This window comes from Poecile atricapillus, chromosome W (assembly GCF_030490865.1).
Source record: "Poecile atricapillus isolate bPoeAtr1 chromosome W, bPoeAtr1.hap1, whole genome shotgun sequence".
Taxonomy (NCBI): domain Eukaryota; kingdom Metazoa; phylum Chordata; class Aves; order Passeriformes; family Paridae; genus Poecile; species Poecile atricapillus.
This window is the reverse complement of record NC_081288.1, coordinates 23,045,898-23,067,433: the sequence shown is the minus strand read 5'-3', so window position 1 is coordinate 23,067,433 and position 21,536 is coordinate 23,045,898. Positions and strand designations below refer to the sequence as shown.

General features: G+C 38.4%; 1 protein-coding gene across 1 annotated transcript in view; it reads left to right on the top strand.

Annotated features, from left to right (window-relative positions):
- Positions 1-252: 252 nt before the first annotated feature.
- LOC131592066 (mitochondrial 10-formyltetrahydrofolate dehydrogenase-like) overlaps positions 253-21,536 on the top strand; it is a 29,690-nt gene continuing 8,406 nt past the window's right edge. Inside the window, exons 1-12 of the mRNA XM_058863328.1 lie at positions 253-303; positions 6,013-6,154; positions 7,981-8,215; positions 11,762-11,927; positions 12,769-12,870; positions 13,424-13,513; positions 14,299-14,433; positions 14,825-14,950; positions 16,348-16,439; positions 17,269-17,416; positions 17,693-17,812; positions 19,074-19,201. Of these exons, the coding sequence (XP_058719311.1) occupies positions 253-303; positions 6,013-6,154; positions 7,981-8,215; positions 11,762-11,927; positions 12,769-12,870; positions 13,424-13,513; positions 14,299-14,433; positions 14,825-14,950; positions 16,348-16,439; positions 17,269-17,416; positions 17,693-17,812; positions 19,074-19,201 (1,535 nt within the window). The remainder of the gene's footprint in view (positions 304-6,012; positions 6,155-7,980; positions 8,216-11,761; positions 11,928-12,768; positions 12,871-13,423; positions 13,514-14,298; positions 14,434-14,824; positions 14,951-16,347; positions 16,440-17,268; positions 17,417-17,692; positions 17,813-19,073; positions 19,202-21,536) is intronic.

The following is a 21,536-nucleotide window of genomic DNA, read 5'->3' as shown; positions in this document are numbered from 1 at the left end:
GGGGGCAGCGGAGCTCGCCCGGCTCCCCGCCCCTCCGCTCCCCTCCCCGCCGAGGCCGCAGGGTCCCGCCACCCCCGGCGTGCCCCGGCGCCAAGGGGGCGGCAGGTGCGGGGCGGCCCCGCTGTCCCGGTGGCCGCGGGCCCGGGCGGGGTTGCGCCGCCGCGGATGCAGGCGCTGGCCCGGCGCCAGCGGCATCGGCGCGGGTTGCATCAGACGAGACGCTCCGCTCGGTGTCGGCCGGGCGGCCGCAAGATGCTGCGGACAGCCCCTCGGCTGCTGCGGACCATCTGCACCACGGCTGCGGTGAGTAGCGCGGGGCGGGCGGGCGCCGACCCGCGTCCCCCCGAGCCGAGCCGAGCCCGGGAGCCAAGCGGTCGGGGGGCAACCAGGGGCCGAGCAAGGAGGGGGATGGCGGGAGCGGGTATTTTCCAGGACGTGATGAGTATTGTCTGTGCCGAGGATTTAGCAAAGCGCGCACAGGCACGGCAGGGTCGGGAAAGGGCTCGGTGCGGGTGCAGAGGCTGCATCTCGCCGTTCGGCGAGCGGGATCGCAGCCATCATCTGGGCGCTGCATCGCGCAGGGATGTGCCTGGAAGCTGCGGGGAGCAGGCACCGGCGATGCTGTGATAGTGCCCCGTAATCGTGTGTCAAGAACAATGTGATGCAGCCGTTCTCTGCCTCCCTCGTGCTGGATTTGCCCTGCGAGAAGCTGAAGGCTGTCACCTCAGTTAGAAGGGACCGTGCTCGTTCCCAGTGCCGGAGAGAAGCCCCCCGCCCTGGCCTGTTTCGTTTGTGACCGTGTCATCGCCGGTTCATAGCTCTGGGATGGTGGGTTGCTCAGGGTTGAAGTTGATGGCCTAAATTCCTCTGCACCCCGTGTTTTAGTCTTTTACAGCTCTGAGCATTTGTTTCAAGCCATTTTCTTTACGTCTTGTTACATATATAGTCTGCAGAACTCCTCTGAGTAACCGCTCCCTGAAAGCCTTGTCCAGTCCAAATTATCCAGATGTGTAGCTCTGGCAAGTGGAGTGAGGCTGGGGGATTTTTTTCTTCCCTAGAGATCGTTCATTGTTTCGTGTTTGGCTGCTCAGTTTCGTGTGAGAACAGCAATCCTCGGGAGGTATCTGCATGAAAGGCGTTAGAATAAGGAGATTTAACACAAGCCTTTTGGAAATGCAATCCAAAAAAAGAGAGAATGAATGAATGGGAACACATTGCCCTGGATGTGTATGTCGATGGGGGCGGGGCTCTACTATAGGTTTCTATTTACAGGCACTGGAATTTAGCACATGTAGGGAGATCTCAATAGAAATAAAGTTGCAGTACTGCTTCTCAAAAGAGGCATCGTTCTATGATTATTTGAAAAAGATGTAACCATCAAATATTTTTAGTTTCACTAAATTCTTATGCAAACTAAGTAAAATACTGTAATCTTTTTGATAATAAGCTTTGGAAGCAGCAGAGTAGAGGTTACTAAATCTTGATTTTTAGGAAATTTAATTAGAAGCTGATAACCAACTGAAGTTTAGATGCACAAACAAAAGAGGCAGTAAGAGAAAATTATTTTTATCCAAAAAGTAAATATTCTCCTGTGGCGAGATTTTGTAACTTTAGACTCTTCTTAGTGAAGAAAATGTAGATGTTGAACTTACCTCCCATTTCTACGATCTAGAACTTGACAAGATAGTTACCAGAATTGGTCAGCCATCTATGCAGTACTTAATTCTATTTGTTAGTTTTATTTCTGTTTAAGTGTTTTGGAGGAAAAATAGAACCAGAATGGAATTAAACATTAAAATACTGTATAACTTTTAATGAGCTATTGTAAAACAAGTTCCAATATGGTATCAAGGGATTATATGGACAGAATTTTTAAATACAGAAGTTTAACTTAAATCTTTGCTCTTGTATTGAGGTGGTGAAACACGTGAACTTTCAGACACGTTGAACATTTAAGATAAGACTGTTTGTACAAGCACTTCTCAGATTTTATGCTTCTACCTTTATCTTATTTTCTTCATTCAAATCATGAGTGCTTGAGTCAAGGAAACATAATCACTGTTAATCTGTGTTATGTTATAAAAAAAAATAGAAAGTTAAAGAAGAAATGGAAAGTTCAGACAGTGAAAACAAGAGAATTACAGTAAAGTGAAAACTGATTTTCTAAAATCTTGTATTTTGGCAGCTCTGTCATAATAACTATATTAGTCTATGATTAGTCATAAAAGAAAGGCCAGATCTCCCTCAGCCACCTGAACTGCATTGTTTACTATAATCAGGAATTGGGTAATCTTACAAAAGTGCAGCAAAAGATCCACTCTGATGGTACATGACCATTAACCTTCGTGTGCATGCTACACATTCACAGTCAGCCAGGCAACTGCAAAAGAATTCTAATATAATCTCTTAACCCCACTGTCAAAAACAAGGAAAAGTTTTATCTCTGTATATGTTAGTGATGATGATGGAGTATCCATCTAGCACGTTATTCAAAATCAAGATTGTTTTGGTGTTCTTTAACAGAATCCATTTTTAAAGTTTCGTGATGAATGCTAGTGATGGCAGAGTGGCCAAAATGTGTCATTTCTGTGAGACACAAAACATCAAGCTGTTTTTCTTCTCTCTGTCATCTTATAGAACTTTCCATTTTAATTGGGTGTTATGTCCACATTAAATTCTTCTACAGAAATTTCCCACTTCCAGAGGTCTGATTCATTTTAGGAGAGTTTCCAAAAGAAGATATGAATGGCTATAACACCTCATTCAGTTTTTCCACTGTAATTTTTCAAATAAAACAAAAAATAAAGGACTGAACTTGTGGTCTGATCATGCAAGCCCTTCCACACAGATTTCTTTCCCTTTTTTTAACTCAGTGGAAACCCTGTGCATGGTTGACTTGTGAGTTTCTCTCCTGCTTTCTACTGATGGCAGTGAATGTTGATGCACAGACAGTCTAATCAGATGTCATGCAATACTTCTGTACCATTCAGTGAAGAGAGAGAACTCAAGAATCACTGGTCACATTTACCAGATCCATATTGTGATTGAAACCAGTCCCCATTTGAGTTACTTTCTGTAAGTGTGAGACAGCAAAGCTCCAGACTAATGTTTTTGTGCACTACAGATTTTCCCAGCCTGCAATCTTCTCAGTCTTGCCAGTTTCAGTTTGGGTTTGGTGGGCTTTTTGTATTTGTTATTCATTTGGGGACTGTGTTCTCTGTTTGCTTCTCACCATTTTTTGATTCAGTTCCACAACTCGCAGAAATTAAAGGTGTCGCTTTATTGAAAGTATGTTGATTTACAGCAACTCATGATTTGGAACTGGAACTGCTATGCCATTCCATGTAATATGAGAATCAGATTTATTCACAGGGAAACATAAACTGAAAGTTTAGGAATAGAAGGTGCATATGTTATTAACACTGTGAATAAACTCTTTGTGGAAAAGTAACTCTTTAAGTGGTGATAAATTGGGACTTAAAATTACAAGAAGATTGTCCAAGACCAGAAAAGCAGCAGAATACAGCAGTGAATACTCCAAAAGTATTTGAGAATACTCTAAAAGTGCTTTGAGAAAGAGTTTGGGTAGATTTATAAATGCAATCATATGACATGATTATTTGTGATGGCAGAGGAGAAGATTTATGAGCTAAGAAGATCCCTTCCAGTCTTGTGTTCTTAGACCTTCTGTGTTCTTAATGAGAGATGTTAACGAAAGGACAGAAGTCAAATAACTAATTCTCATCTGGACTATTTTTAACATTTATTCAATATACTAGTTGGGCACTAGTTAGCACAGTACAGAGATCAGAGGATTTCATACCACGATAAACATGTTCAATGACCCAGCAGGTTAATCTTTCTCCAATTTGCCTGCTATAGTTATTACTTGGGAAAATCTAATTATTGTTTTTTGTAGCAATATTTCTACTGTAAAGATAAAGACATCCATCATAAAGCATTGATAATGAGCACTACCTGCATCTGTTTGGCCTTGCTGGATAAGGATTGCAAGGATAAGTTGTAATTCAGAACAAGGTCTTGTCCTTGTTAAGAACAAAATAGTGGACTATTTGAGGTATAGCTGCCAGCAGTGCAGTGTTGGTTAGTAATATGATCATCACCAATCTCACAGATGTTTTTACCAGCCAATTATAACAGTCTGTTTTTCCAAGGGCTTGAGTTATGCCCACCTTTGCATCTTACTGCTTGTTTCTACTGCAGTGACACTAGTGCTGAGTAATGCTGCAATACAGAACTGTTTTACTATGCAGTTTCATTTTCAGGGAAAATACTGTCACTGTTACAAATAATTATTTCCTATTGTTTTATATTAAAAAAAAATTAAAAGCACACTTCAGTATTTCTGTAATGGTACCTACCAATTCATAACTCCCTTTTCTAAAGCCAGCTGCACAGCAAAAATGTAACCTGAAACCATGTAAAATGCATTCATAATAAGTCAGCTGTGAAATGAATTGCAGTGTATTGTGGTTTAGAGTAACCTGTTTTTCAGGACATTTCTCTTTGTCATGTGATATGATGGGCAGTGCAGACCATTTGTTATCCAATCAATAACCCACCCAAAGTATCCTCATGTCCCAGCAGCCTAAGAAAGGGAGGAGGAGGGAGGAGATAAACATACAAGTGCCAACTTACAAACAAGACAAATGTCAGTGGTTAAGACATTCATACAGAGCTTTGATTCCTCTAATGGGTCATAATGAAAAAATGGAGGTCAAAGTCCAGTTGTGAAAAATGAAATTAAGAACAAAGGCAGGGAGTGTGTGGTTTTATTTCCTACCTTTCACTCACGCCTTCTAAGAGGAGGGATCTGTACAGTTTGGGTCTAGGAAGAGTTTGTGCCAGATTCAGCTTTGAGGAAGGTAAGTTTTCTGTTTATTCTGTGCAGACCTTTCCTTTTTAAGCAGCTCTGGTAGTCCATTTGTTTTTCAAAGGTCTCCATTTTCATTTTCCAAAAGTTGACTAAAAACACAAAGACAGTGCATATAGAGATAGTTCTGCCCTTCTGCCATGTTTCCATTCCTGCTCCCCAGCTGGCCCTATGTTAGGACTCACGGCAGTGCTATAAATTAGGCTGGTGAATAGATCCAGTTAAGAATAATCTGCATTTTTTTATGTCAGTGCCTGCTTACTTCAGTACCCTAATGCAGTTCTTGCAGCTACAGGAGTACTGGTTCTGGGATAAAGGTTAGAGGTGAGGGGCTGGAGGTAGGGTGGGAGAGGAGCACAACTGAAACATAAATCTAACAGGACTCTGAAGGAAAGAGTAGTTTTCTCAGGAAGCAATCACTTGAAAAACATAGCAATATCTGATATTCTGATATCATCATAGTGTTCTGATTCTAACTATCATAAATTTAAAAAAAAGTGTAGGTGGTTACTTGAACCTGCTCAGCCTGAAAAAGCTTAAATCGTATGTCCAGTATACTGGGATCCAAATGCAGCAGGCATTGGAAGTCCAGCAAGGGAACCACATGTAGGAGGATCAAATGGATGATCATCACCTTTAACTTGGCAGGAATAATGCAAGTTTTTCTTCTTTAGCCTATACACATTAACCACAAGTATTATACCTCAGTTTAATTACAGGGATTTAGAGGGCATGTTCCAGCCACTTAAATTATGCCTAGAAAAAGAGTTTTATGTATGTTTCAAATGTATTTTAATTTCTGACTATGGATAAGATCATGGAGCCTCTCATAAGAAGCAGTGGGTCTATCTAATAAAAAATCTAGAAAAGCCTTATAAGCATCAGTGACAGTATCAGATGATACTTTCATGTGAAGTATGCTCTCTCTGAATTGTATGTTGCCTGTTATTAATCTCAAAAAATTGATTATTATTCCTTCAAAGGTGATTTGGCTAGAAAAGACTATTCCATTTTAAATCAAACTAAAAACTGACAAAGACAGATCAAGACAGAAACGTAAGCAACACCATATTTTCTTTGCATCCTAGAACATGTTTTGTTTTTATTCTTTTTACCAGGCTTATCAACATAAGCTAAAGCTAGCCCTTATAGGCCAAAGTATTTTTGGACAAGAAGTTTATAACAAGCTGAGAAAAGAGGGACATAAAGTTGTGGGTGTATTCACTGTGCCTGACAAGAATGGACAAGCTGATCCTTTGGGTAAGTGTAACCTTATGTTAAAATGTTATCCAAATGTTAAAATTACAGGTGTACATTACAAATTTGCCTTTCCATGAGAAGGTTGTATCTATATGGGAATGACTTGCATATATTGCCTTTGTTCCACTAAATCTAGTACAAGAACTATGCTTTAACGAACACCAGTCCCAGAACCGGTTTAACCTCATCAGTTTGTCAGTACTTTAAAAAAGCAACTTTTAAAGTAGTTTCTAAACATGCAGGGCTGTATATTAAGATACTGGAAAACCAAAATTAATCTGGATATCTTATTTGAATGTACAGCCTAGAGGTAGTCAATCTGAACTAGATCTGTATCTTACAGCAAATAGCTGCTGAGCCTGTATTCAAGTGCAAATGTCTGTCACCTGCTTCACTGTGCTGGCTGGGACACTCATGGCATAGAGCCAAGATTGTTTATCCCTGGCTGTCTGCCCTTTTTGGCAAGCTTGTATGTGGCAGTGTACCTGCAGAGCCTATTTCTCTTCCACCTGGACGATGGAAAACACATTCAAAAGGTTGGAGGAGGCTCTGCTGTCCCTTTTTCCATGGTCAAGGTGCATAAGGATTTTTCTAGGCTTACTAAAGAAAGTTTTGTTTATTCAGAATTATACTCATACTCAGAACCCAGCACGGCAAAGAAGCTAATTTGGAACCACCTGAATTGTCACTTTGGTTTTTGCTTCAGTGACACTAAGACAGTGAGTTAATATGATTAGCAAATAGAAGTGCCAGAATGGAATGTACCTTTACACATAATCTGAAATCAAAACTACATTCCGTGAGCTGTTTCAATTCTCTCTTCATTTTGGTTGGAGAGGTTTTTTTGGTGGTTTTTTTGTTTGTTTGTTTATTTGTTTGGTTTTAGTATATTGTTTTTTGTTGGTGGTGGTGTTGTCTGGTCCTGACATGTTTTTACAGAACTCTCATGAGGGAAGAATCAAACATAAATTTTGCCTCCTGATGCTGTGGTGTTCACAGACTAGCATGTAGTTCTCAATTCTATCTCATTAAAAGACTTAATCACACTTTGGAAGAATTAGAGAAGGCAACTATTCACTTAGAAAATGAAAAATCGACTATCCATGTCTGGGTTGGATTACATTATATAAAGATTTTATATATGATGTAGCATAACTTGTTTACAGTTTATAAATTATTCTTGTACAGCTATTATGCTAACAAATGTAACTAAGTAAATCTTCCAATCTTTCAATCATATATTTATTGTAACTAAAACCGCAGATTAGTTTACTCCAATCTCTCCTGATTGGGGGAAAAAAAAAGAAAATTAAATTACTAGCTATCTTCACTTCCTTTTACTTCCAGATGACTCAAAAGCTTAAGTCTCAAACATTTTCTAAAGTTTTCTGTGCCCTCAGACAGCTACAGTCTTTGTTTCTAAAAGTAACTTCAGTACACACTAATTTGTGTGGAATGATATTTAAGTAAGTATTTACTTAAGAGTTAAATCGACAAGCTAAAAATGCTTCAGGTCAAGATCAACATCCAATTTCACAGACAAAAAAGAGAAAGTAAAGTACGAATATAGGTCTTTTCTGCTTTCATTGGTACTTATTAGCCAAGTCATAAGAGTGAGCTGAAAGTTGGGATTGACATAAACTGTAAGAATGAGAATCAAAGACAGAATGAATAAAATATATCCAAGCACAAAGGTTTTTAAACAGCATACAGAAAGGCACTGTAGTCACATACTTGATCTGCTTGAGTTGTCATGCAATATGTCTCTGACTTCAGCTTGAATTTGCAACACAAAAAAAAAAAAAAATCCTGTTCTTGCCCCACAGCACTGGCAGCAGAGAAGGATGGCACTCCTGTTTTTAAGTTCTCCAAATGGAGAGCTAAAGGCAAGCCTATCCAGGAAGTCATTGCAGCCTACAAATCGGTTGGAGCAGAGTTAAATGTCCTTCCATTCTGTACACAGTTTATCCCCATGGATGTTATTGACTGCCCAAAACATGGCTCTATTATTTACCATCCATCCATCCTACCGCGCCACCGAGGAGCTTCTGCAATCAACTGGTGAGTTCTGTGCATCAAAATTACGTGTTTGTCACCTCAGGATGCTGCTCTGCACCCATTGCTCTTGTAAATGCTGCAGTTGACTTGCAACTGCTCTGAAGGAACTTCTCTGGAGCAGCTGACTATTTGATACATGCACTGCACTTCATACCTAGGATTCATTGTTATTTCCAATGCAAGTTCAGCTGTTACTCTGGGAAGATCAGTGGTGTGATCTGTACATTCATATATTTTACTCACATGCACAAATCGACAATCTGGAGTTTCCATAAAAAGGACACTGCCCTTGTACCTCATCCCCACAAACACTAGATAACTATCACAGGAGGGTTTGATACAGACCCTAAGATTTCACAGAGTGGAGGGGAGAAAAGAGAGGAGAATGCACAAGAATAAAACCTTATCTCACAATGCACAAGGTAAGTTCAGATTGTCACCCTGAAGGAACTACACTACAATAATGGCCACAGTAGACTCAAATCTGGCACTCCTGTGACAACAGAAATGACATTATCACAGTCTCTAAATTAAATAGGAAATTATATAAATATGAAGAAACAATTTTAAAATAATCTTACAGGCGGCATGGTGCCTATCTGAATCCATAGTGTTGTGGATTCAAAGCAAAAGCACACTTAGTTTTGTTTTGTTAACTTTAATCCCTTACTAAGATAAAGTACTAAGCTGAAGTACTTAAACAGAGGTGTTAAGGAGACTATTAGAGAAGTAAAGAATTCAAAAAGTGTCAGTTGTGTCCAAGTGTGTAATGTAAAATAGCATAAGCTCAGAGGAAAATGGGAGTCAGATGGTCCAGAAAATAAAGAACCAACTTTTTAAGGCACAAAATGTAATAACAACAATTCCTCCAAATATGTTAAAGGTGGGAGGTATGTAAGTGATAGAGGTGTCTGATTTAACAAAGGTATTTATAAAAGAGAATACCACAGTAGGAAATCTGTATTGGTATTCAGGATGGAGGAGCTTAAAATGTTACTATCCTACAGTCCTTCTTTTTGTCGAATAAATCAGAACAATTCTCTTGAGCTGAACTGTGAGTAGAAGACATTTCAGTAAACTGATGAAGGAATAAGAATCTCTTATTCAAGACCACGGGGCTTCAGCAAATTTGAAGTTGCAGATTTGAGATTGCTTGCAACATTTCTGTTTCTTAAGATTATGTTGATGCAGGTGACTGGGAAATATCAAAAGCAATACCAGTTTTAAAAAGGCTGAAAGAGAAAGCCAGGAAACTTTAGATCAATGACTGATTTCAATCTGTAATAAGGAATTCACTTGCTGTGCAAATGAGTAAGTGTGATAATGTAAAGGTAAGAAAATTTGAGGTCAGATTCAAAGTTAAAAAATATAACACAATGCACACAAGGGGAAAACCCCCCTGACTATGTGTAAGCAGTGTTAAAGCCAATTGCTGTTACTTAAAAAAGATACCATGGAAGGATCCATTCATTCAAGAGTTGGACTCGATCATCCTTGTGGGTTCCTTCTGACCCAGAATATTCTGTGATTCTGTGATCTTAAATACTGTCTGCATCTGAGCTGGAACATGAACAAGCTAAGTTCAGAAAAGCCTAAGAAAGATGGTCAAGAGTATAGGACAGCTTTCACATGACTGGAGACAAATTATGTAGTCTTCATCATGGAAAAGAGGTCATTGGGAAGGACATAGCTAGCTGTGTGTTGAGCATGAAAAACATGGAAAGGTGAATAAGGAATGATTGTTCATTCTCATCAGAAGTTAGGGAGCAGCCAGCTAAGACATCAGGTAGTAGGATTTTTCCAAAAAAAGGAGTTACTTTTACTCCATACAGTCTGTTATTAAATTGTGCAACCTCATATCTAGAGAGCTCTAAAAGGTTTTTATGGAGGAGAAGTTCATCAAGGTGTATTTCTCAGAAGGGTGTAGATACAAACTCTCTTTCAGAAAGGCAAAGGTTTGCAGAAATGGGAATGTATTGCAGTGCTGTATCACTCTGTCTTGCTCTATTTTGCATATTCCTTCTGCTCCTGCCCTTCTCAGGTAAAGACCATCATCCCAAGGCCTTTAAACTAAGCTAGGATTTGGCCTTGGCTGTCTGTTCTTGTTTTTCACCCTCTCATCCCTTTTTCTAATCACTGCTTTCATATATTGTGGCTACAGCCCTGGTGATGATTAGGCCCTTTATCCCCACAGTGTAACCAAGAAGACCTTTGAGAATTGGGCATGGCTGAACATAACCAGGTACAAGCTAAGGCCCTGGAGTGCAGAGGGTTCCTCACTCACTTCATTTACAGTCTTTTTCAGCTGCTGCCACTCTGTTATCAGCAGCCCTTTGTGGAAGGAGCTGGTGGACAGAGGAGGGGGCACACAGTTCTTATCTTGTCACCTATTCTGCATCAGAGACATTCGCTCATAAAACTTTCTTGTCCATGCTTAGGACATCCATTTCTCACTAGAGTACTCTTTTGGAATTTTTACATAATAAAAAAACAGAAGAAATGCAGCTTAAATATGTGAAAGATCTGATATGAGCAGGGCAAACTCCTGGAAGATTTCACTTCTGTTATATCTGCCAACTTCCTCAATTGTCTTTGGAGTTTGTCTCTTGTTCAGCCCATATGTACTTCAGTGTACTTCACTCGTTTTAATAATGTAGCTTTCAGCGCTTATAATTAATGAATTTTCCTGTGTAACAGCCAGATCTCAGATGATCCTTGTTACAGCATGGACTGCTGAGGGAATATTTACATGAGATATGTACCACTTAAAATAGGATTGGCGTTTGCATGCAGACAAATGGCTGGAACCATGTCATTTTTGTCATCATTTCTGGCTGCACCCTTAAGAACACTTTTCCATATGATTCCAGTCTGATTTTCCATCATTCTGAGACACATGCTAAAGAAGAGCTGAAAAATTTTAGGAGGCTGGAGTTCCCTTTGGGTGCAGAGGCAGATTCTGAGCTGGGGTAAATCAGCACAGGTCTAATGTAAGCATTGCTATGTTCATGCACAGCAGCTGAGAATCTGGCTGGATAGCCTTAATTCCCATAACTTTTCCTTAAACAGTTGCATACCCATCATTTTCCACTCTGAGTTTAACTCCTTTTCAGTGGTGTGATAAATGTACTTTTCTTGTTGACCTACAGAGGAGTCATGAGGCTTAGCTAATAATTACAGTAAAGAATCATGAATTATTAAGATAATATTCTGTTAGGTTCTTCCATCTTTCAAAATCTGTCATAACTGAGGCACACCTTTTGCTCTGTCTTGTCATTAATAATACTTTAAAAATAATTATCACAATGAACTGTGTGAGACAGCCTGGCTTCAGTTGCAGAATTTCCTCTGTCACTTTGTGGAAGCCACACATCAACAGTGTCAAAACTGTGGGTTCCTGGCTGTGAAGTGAGCAGTGAAAGTATAGCAAAGATTGTTAGGATTTTCTTTACTATCTTCCTGAAGAAAATGAATGTGTAACATGTGAGTTGATACTCCTAACTACTTTCATTTTGTCTGTATTTACTGTAAGTCTTTTTTTATGCCCAGGACTTTAATTCAAGGAGATAAGAAAGCAGGATTTACTATTTTTTGGGCTGATGATGGTTTGGACACTGGACCAATACTTCTGCAGCGAGAATGTGATGTTGGCCAAAATGATACCGTGGATGACCTATATAACAGGTTTCTCTTCCCAGAAGGAATAAAGGCTATGGTATGTTTAGCTGTGCTAAATACCAGCTTTTTTAAGAGGAGAAGAGGTTGGAAACAAAAGAAATATAGACAAGATATATGCATTTGGAAAGACAGAGGTTGGGATACTCAGCCAAATCCTAGACTTCACTGGAACCGTGCAGCTGCACAACAGCTGAGGAAGTGACCTCAGAATATTTGTTGCTGACAGCAGGCAGAGCATATTCTGTTTCCACAGATGGCAAGAAGCTGAATTTGTCTGGAATGTGGCCCTTTCCATAGGTTTCTTAAATGCTTTTACAAGACAAAATCTTCTAAAGGCTCAGAAAAAAAAAACCAAACAGATGTGAGATTTTTAAGAAAAAAAGGCAGTATGATGTTTGAAGCTCAGAGTTCTGGTGGATTGACTTTGGGTTTTCTATGCTTCCCGTTTTTATTTTTTTTTTTAAGTGAATAAAAGAAAATGCACAAAAAATACTCATCATTACTCCTTAGAGATTTTTTTTTTCCTTCCTCCATTTAAATGCAGAAAAATTACTTTTCGCAGAGAGAAAAATGAAAAAGTTGAATGCAATCATACTGAGCCACATTTTTGTTCTGGGGAACTCATACAGGTGCCCTAAGTTTGGTGACTAGATACTCCCATGAAATTTTGGAGGCTATTTCTTTTGCCAGAGAAGCTCAAGGAAACACACAAATTTAATCAGGGCAGCACTGGTCCCTTGAAGTTTGGAAAGACTAGGTTTAGAAAAACCCAAACCAATTCACCTTGTAGCAGAAAGTCTTTTGCTGTTATTCCTAAGCATGACTGAGGAAAAAATGGTGAACCAAGCTAATATTAAATCTTTTACTTTTTCACATAGGTAGAAGCTGTACATCTAATTGCTGATGGTAAGGCCCCTCGTATACCTCAGCCTAAAGAAGGGGCAACATATGAAGGGATCCAGAAAAAGGAAAATGCAGAGGTAGTGTGAAGTAACACTATTTTTTTGGCATAGCATTAGAAAAGCTATTAACTCAAATTACAGTAGCAGCAATATGAAGTTCACATGAATTTTAGCTGAGTTGTTTCTGCTTTTTCCTGGGATACCTATTAGGATGCATGTAATGGAGCCCCAAGTAAAGTTCCACTTTTCTTTCAGCAGTTACATGTATTTAGAAACTTGGTGTCCTATTCAGGATCATGTACAGGCAGCTAAGAGGCAGCTGCAATTTCACTGGATTCTTAATAAGCCACCAGGCTTGTAGATACAACACTGAATCAGGATCACTCTCTTTGTTTTCCAATAGGCCATAGGAAATTCTCTACCAGAAGTACATTTGATTTTAGGAAAAGGGAGATTTGGCACCTTTCCTTCTAGTGCCAAAAAAAACCACAGGCCATATAAACAACACATACAAAAATAATTGAATTTCCATATGAGAATTATTTTATCTAAGCACCCCTACCGCATTAGATGATCTTGTTTGTGGTTGGGAAGGTGTGGTGGTGCATCCTGGCATGTCTTGATTTCCTAGATCTCCTGGGACCAACCTGCAGTAGCTTTGCACAATTGGATTCGAGGGCATGATAAAGTGCCTGGAGCATGGACAACAATAAATGGACAGGTATGCTCTGAAAACCAGAAGAATATTCTTCTCTATACCCTCTTTTTTTACTTTTTTTATTCTAAAATTAGAGATGTCTGCATACAGGTGAATACAAATGGCTGTTACATTGGAGTAGCTCTAATTTGATGACTGTATGTTTTATGTGTATCTAGAACAGGCACCTAAAGAAATACACAGTATTTCTGTGCATAGTAGTTAACAGGTTTTTAGTCACAGAGTCATTTAATTTGAAGAAGGACAAGTACAATATCTGAAAAAAAAAAAAAAAAAAAAAAAAAAAAAAAAAAAAAAGAGAGACATGGTACAAAGGTACCAAGAGTAGAACCAAACTGAGCCAGTCATTTTGGGAAGCAGGTATCCATTACAGTATAATACAGCCTATGTACAGTGGCCAACATCACAGTATTGACAGCAAAATGAAACACTGAGCTGCTGAAATAACAGAAGGTTTCATTTTAAGGACATATGGGCCTAGGTAGTTTGCAGAAATAAATCTATGAAATTTTATAGAGTGAGTGGTCCCTCACTCTGGGCATGCACTGACAAAAGCTGCTCCCTTTTCCTGTGCTGGTTGCAGCATGCACATTGTTACAGCTCAGCTGCTTTGCAGGTTTAGGCAATTTGCTAAGTTTTCCATGTTCTGAGTTACAAAGATCTAGAAATGTTGTAACATGTTTTCCATGTGTAGGTAATTATCTTTTATTTCTATTATATGAGAGTTCAAAACAGTATCATAAAATTGTTAACATTTAGAACCTGTGCACTTTTAATTACATTTTTAGGTGGTTACTTTTTATGGATCATCATTACTTGATGCTTCAGTGCCTGCTGGACAAGAGTTGACAATAAAAGGTGCTTCAAGACCAGGCCTTGTGACAAAGAATGGCCTTGTTGTTTTTGGAAATGATGGGAAGATGGTAAGCTCTCAGTCTGGCAAACTTAAGCATAGTTTTAGCAAAAAGGGCAAGTAGCATGGAACTGTCAAACTAGAGAAATCCAGGTGCTTATGACTAACAGCTAATTCACTTGGAGTTTATCAATCCTCTGCCATCCTGCAGAGAAGACATTCATGTTTTGCTTTTCACTCAATCCATAATCATTTCCTATATGGAGTAAAATATATTCTTACTAGGAGAGAATCCAAAAGACAGGTACGAGTGGCCTGTGCTAAATTGCCTGCATCAATATCAGCTTTTCTGTAAGCCATTTATTTCATTATTTCAATCACTGCATTAATGCCTGAAAACTCTTCACCCAAGGATGTACTACCTCCCAAACAATTTAAAACCATATCCTCTCATTTTTCAGGTACTAGTGAGAAATCTGCAGTTCGAGGATGGAAAAATGATCCCTGCATCTAAATACTTCTCTGCTGATGAAACAACTGCCCTGGAACTTACAGAAGAGGAGAAAAAGATTGCAGAAGATATCAGAGTAATACACTAAACTGCTATAATGGGATATTATTCAGACAAAAGCATTAAATACTTAATTTTGGCAAGACATATCTTTTGTTTAGTCATACAAATAATCTTTTGATAAAATATACTCAAAGTTTATGGGGGTGAAGGTTTAGTTATTTATATTAATTCAGGTGGAATTGGGAACTCATTTGTGTATTTGTCTCGCTTTACAAAGTTTCCCTTCAGATACAAGTGATACAAAAACAGTCAGTGCAGGATCAGTAATGGGAAATATCTACAATTCATGAAGGTGGGAATGAGGAGGAACAATCAGAGCTTCACTTCATAGAAGTGAGGTTTTCAACATTGGCAGACTCGGACAGTTCTTGGAATCCTTATTTCTCTGTGGTGTTAATCACTAGGATGTGCTCAGAATGGGCCTGTTGGACAAGCTCCAGGGAGTCTCAGAACAGCCTTCTGAAAGCAAAAGGCAGCAGTGTTCTCCCTGCACCTGTGTGCACTGTCTCTTCTGCCACTACCACACACAAGGAGTTGGCTTCCAGAGGGATGGGAACAGCTGGAGCAGAAAACTCTCAGAGCCAGAGAGAAATTTTTCTGCCCTCTCCTGAAATCTGTCTCTCTGTAGTGTCAGTAGCTTAGCTGAAAGCCATGTTTGTCATTAAAGTTTTGTGCCAGAGCAAATGAATCATAGATGTCTTCCCTTGTGCTAACTCTGCTGCAGGGTTATTAACTTTTGGCACAGGTCATGCTGCTTCATGTACTAATATTTTAAACTGCTGCATCAAGATTACTTTGAACCTGCTTGCCGGCAATCTAATTCATAGCCTGGAGCTATTGAATGACTGAGAAAATTATGAAAAATAAGTATAAACTCAGCAGTTGGTGACACTGCCTGCTAACTCTGAAACTCAATTATAAGTAATTGAAATATTACATTACCAGTTATTTAACTGTTTATTTCTACATCTTATGCATGCAGCTTAAACTACTTCTCAGCTTTGGCCAGGTGCCTGAAATGCCATCAATCCATTCATAAACTGCTCCAGGTCATCCTTGCCTATACTGATGACACATTCCATCATGCAATGGGAACTTACTATTTGGAGGATAAAAAAATCTTTAAAAAATGGGTCTGAAAATTTTTAGCATTGCACCATTCAGGTTTCTTTCCTGAGTAAAATTACCATGGACAAAATACTATATTTTGATCATCTAATTATGAAACTGAAAAATTTCTTGTCTGATATCATGTCTCTAGGCTGTTTGAGACCTTCATAAAATAACTTCATGTTTTAGAAACCTTTGAAATAAGATATGTTGTAGGCACAGATACCGTAGAAAATACAATTTGATAAATACTTTCTGCTATTATTCATTATTTCCTCTGTTATTGTTATGTATTATTAGGCTATTTGGAAGGGCATTTTAAGCAATGTTGCTGTGATTGAGGATTCCACAGACTTCTTCAAATCTGGAGCATCCTCTATGCATGTTGTCAGGTGAGAATATTCAAAATAACAAACTTGTAAAGCCAAAGTTAATGAAAAAAAGTTGTCATGGTGCCTTTAAATCAGTGGTGTTAAAAAATAATCCCTCTGTGTTTTCCAATATTCTTACTATTCCCTTTCTTACCTGTACAGTTAAAACATGTACAGTTCTTCTCACAAAGTTATGAGATATTGATGTAATCCTGCTCTTTCTACTTAAGAAAAATTCCCCTTAACCTCAGGAACATCATCCCCAGGGGAGATTGGTGATGCCCAAACCTGTCTGCATGCCACCACAGGTATCTCCAGACCAGGGGACTGACTGGGAACATGAGCAAAGAACTCTCCCAGAGGGAAAGAGAAACCTTTCACAGAAAGAATTGAGCCCATGCTTAAAGAAGCACTGAGTTTATCATGACTTGGGTTTGCCTTCTTTTTGCAACACAGACCATGATATAAAACCAGCATTTTTTAAACAAACTGATTATTGTGTTGATTGCTTACCAATCTCAATGTCCTCCATATATTGATTGGAGTAGTCCCAAATACTGCTTTTCAATGGCATATCAATATCTTCTTGTAATTGTTTTTCAAAAGTTTACCTAAGAGTATTCCAGAAGTGACATTTTCTTTTTCCTAACATCTACAATTAAATCAACAGATTTCAGTAAAATGGATAACTTCTATGCCCTTCTCAGAGAAACACACACACAGACACACACATATTTACATGCATACAAACTGAGGCCCAGTTTTGATCCCTTATGACCTTCTAATGATTCAGTTATCTGGAGAATTCTTTCATTATTAATTGAAGTTTTTCCTTCTTCCAAACCTTTAGAATGCTAGAAGAGATCAAACAGAAGCATAGTGGACTTCAGCTACAGAATGAAGATGTGTATATGGCCACTAAGTTTGCAGACTTTATTCAGATGGCTGTCAGAAAACTCAGAGGAGAAGACAAAGAGGAAGAGTTAGTCATTGACTATGTAAGACCTTATATTTTGTACTTAATGCTTAGTCTTTCTTGGGTTTTAGAGGTGGGCAGACAATGCATTCAATTATACTGCTTGATGCAGTAGGAAAACAAAGAACTACTTGGTTATACAAACTTCTGTATATTTCCATTACATATTACTTCTAACAGCCACATATACAGGCTAAAATGTGTCTGGATATTGGCTGCACATATCAAATACTTGTTCAGGTACATTAAACTATTAATGATTATACATTTAAAATAATTTGTTGTTTGTTTCATCCAGGTTTCAAAAAATATGAACAACATGACTGTGAATATGCCATACCAATGTTTCATAAATGGGAAATTTATAAATTCTGATGATGGAAAAACATATGACACTATAAATCCAGCAGATGGATCAGTAAGTAATTTCTAAATATGATTGATACCAGTTCATTTCATTGGTTTTGCCTACTAAAAAATCTCAAACATTACCCAAATATTGCTGATTTTTCAACAATATACTAAATGGAACAACCCCTAGAAATAATTTTAATTTTCAATTTACTTCACATTTTGTGTATTCTACAATTTTTTCCATTTGAGTCAAGCTGCAAAGCAAAAATAACCTACTTCCACTTCAATTATTATATCACTTTTCACACTCAGCTGAATATTTTACCCTGATTTCATTCCTGTTTAGCTTTGCAAACAGAAATTGCTGAAGTTTATTTGCTAAGGAAGTGTTTCTTTTAGGATATTTGGTATATTTTCTGTCAGTAATTAATTTCACTTTTCTAAAATTTTTTTTATAAATCTGATACCTTAGAGTCATTTGACATTAAAACATCCCTTTAAATTCCCAGTACAAAAAATAATTTTTCAATAAGAAAATGCATACTGTTGCACTTCAGCCCTGAACTACCCAATATTGGTTGAGCAACTCATAACTGTGAATTATAAATAAGAGAAGTGATTTTGATGTCCATGTAGTTGCCATTTAATTAAAAATAAAATAAAACAACAACAACAACAACAACAACAACAACAATAATAATAATAATAATTATATATATATATATATATATATATATATGAAATAAAATAAAGTCTGCTGGAATCAATGACACAAATTTCATTATCATCAGAAGTCAGACTCCAATACTTTTCCTGAAACTCATCATAGAATGGAAGAAAAGTCATAACAATTTTGTATGAAGATTTACAATGTGTGTATTTATAGAACACAATCATCTTAAAATACTGTGTGTTTGTGGTGGTTTAAGATAACAGAATCTCCATTTCTTAAGAATGGAACAAGTTAAAGGAACTTGTTTTAGCATGTTTAGATATTAGATTGTGATACCACATATAAAGGCTTCCAGCTTCCGTAATATCACATTGATTTCACATCGGAAAGAGAGCATCAGATCCAGCGGGACAATGCACCTTGCTTTGAAGAAGAAGAAAGCTTGAGGCATCTGAGTCCCTGCAGTGTCCTCCAAATTCTGCCACCTCAATTGTAATCTGAACTTCTTGCAGCCTGGCTCACCCACAACAGTCACCACAGATGAGGATATTAAGCATTTGCTTATACCCATTCTTGAAGTTTGGGAGGAAGGAGTAACTCTGCATCCCAATGGTTCTTCTTCTTGAGCTAACACAATGCTACCTTTGCACAGGTAATAGCCAGTGTTTCTTCTGCCTCACTGGCTGATGTTGACAAGGCAGTGGCAGCAGCAAAGGAGGCGTTTGAGGATGGTGAATGGGGAAGGATGAATGCAAGGGAAAGAGGGCGACTCATGTACAGGTATGTACAAGACAGCTTGCATTTGTTTCATTTTCTCAAATCTTGCTCTGTTTTGCTGAAGAATTGTTGTAAATGTTTCCTGAATGCAATGGATGCTCCTAATCCCACAGTCAGAGGCTCCAGACTAGTCAACTTTTCACCCCCATTCACAATTGATTTACTTCAGTGTACCAGCCTCAGGTCTAAGCTGGTCAACTTTCTTGTGGCAGAGAAGAATCTTGTGGTCTCTCACTGCCACCATTCTTTCATTATTATTTATGAATGGAAGCAAAGAATTTGAGGAAAATGTATTTTAAATACTTGATGTCTTCATTTAAACTATATGAGGTTTGTTACAAGGATTGAGAATTCCCTTGTAAACCCCCATCCTTCCATATAAATGAGGCTAAGCTTTAAAAACAGTCTCCCTGAGTTAGGTAGGCAGAGATTTGACCTTGCTAGGCCTGCCTGCACATGCACTCTGTACAGTAAACATACAGCTACAGTATGCCACTAATTGTGAAGTAGACTGTAACTGGTGCTTGATTTTCCCAGGATCACAGGCCAGCATCTGGCTAAAGACCCACTGTGGAGATGTGTTATGGTCTGCAGTGGATAAATTGTGCGGAAGTTCTCTAAGCTGATTCCAACATTTACACTTTTATCTCTTTTTTGTATCTGTCTCACTGCGTCTAGTTAATGCCTGGTTCTTATTTTTGGCTGTGTTGCTATTGGTTCAGAACATAAGCAGGGGTTTTGTTGAATTAATGGTATTTTAATGCTGAGGCTTGATTATTGAAGGGGAAGGGATATCTTAGAAAGATGGTAATACTGATTAGATAATGTAAGCATGATACTGGAGGCAGCTAATAAAACCTCAATTATTAGAGATTCTCCATATGCAGTATGATACTTCTCACAATCACAGGGAGAACACTGTTTTGCAAACTTCAGGTGACCAGAAGCATCAGAGCTTCCCTACACAGAGAGCCTCTTGTGTGGGCTATATTAAAACCTTTTGTTGCTTTTTCAGGTCTAAACATGCAAATTAATGAGTAGACATGAGTAAAGAAGCTACTTTTTCAGGTTGCTACTCCCGTAAAAATGCCACATTTTACAAGACAATGCAGGAATTTTAGCAAAAAAGAATGAAAGCAAAGCCAAAAATTCTGCTTATCTTATAAAGTGTGTGACCAGGCCATGAAAAAAGGCCTGCAGGACTCTTACACAGTTAGTAGTCTTCACAAGAGAAAATGGGCAAGTCTGAACATTAAATAGAGCCGGTCACTTAAGTTTTTCATAAGTTGTACATATCCAAAGCATGCATAAACTTGTGTTTAATTTGCATCAGGAATGTAAAGTGCTTGAGAGACGGAGTTAACTCTGCCCTAAAGAGAAAATTTTAAGGTGTGAAAACTCCTGCTCTGTTTTATACTTGGAAGATTTGCAATAGCTATATTAGGTATATGGAAAATGCAGTTCCCCTACACCACGTAGGTAATCCCTGGATTAAAAGCTTTGCTTAGGGAACTCATTCTCTAGGATAAAACACCAGAGTGTTTATATTGCAAACCATTCCTTGTGGATAAAAGCCTCTCTAGATCACCTTAATTGAAATAAGACCCCTTCTTCTCTGGCCTCTGTTCAAACTGAAGATTTTGAGTGCTGAGCCAGAGTGCCATTAAAGCTCTGCTGCTTTGTCTCAAGGAATCATTAATAAAAGATATTAAGCACACTTTAAATGGAATCTTCTCCTTTGTCCCTGACATGCCCAAATCCATTCTCTTACACAACACTGCCAATGCCCTGACCTGTAGCTGGGTCTCCAAGAGACACTTAAACGTATTAAAGAACATTTTCCCACATGTCTGCAAATGCTTTAAATGGCCAGAATTTACATAGTGGAAAAATTTCACAGATTTCACACCCAGTTTTGAATACTCTTTACAGGATCTCAAATGCACTTTTTAAGCTCTTAAAATCACACGGGAGCATTGATTCTGAGTACCAAATCACAGAAGGAAGCTGAAGAAAAGCATTAATGCATGTGAGACAGTGCAAAGGACTGAATGTGAAAATTCATTGGTGCAAACAGACTTGAACAAGGGAACACGAAACAGCAGTGCCTCATAAGTACAGGTATCAGTCTGTGCAGATGTATTTTTGAGACACTTTGACAATTGTTATCAACTTACTACAATCTTACTTGCACCTCTTGTGAGTTTGCACAGTTCATGTCTTCATTCAATCTCTGATACAGCCAGTGTGAAGACATTTGCAGACTAATGGGAAATTGTTCATGTTAGGGAGCAGTGGCTCTACCTCCAAATTTAGTGGGAATGCTATTTTGATTATG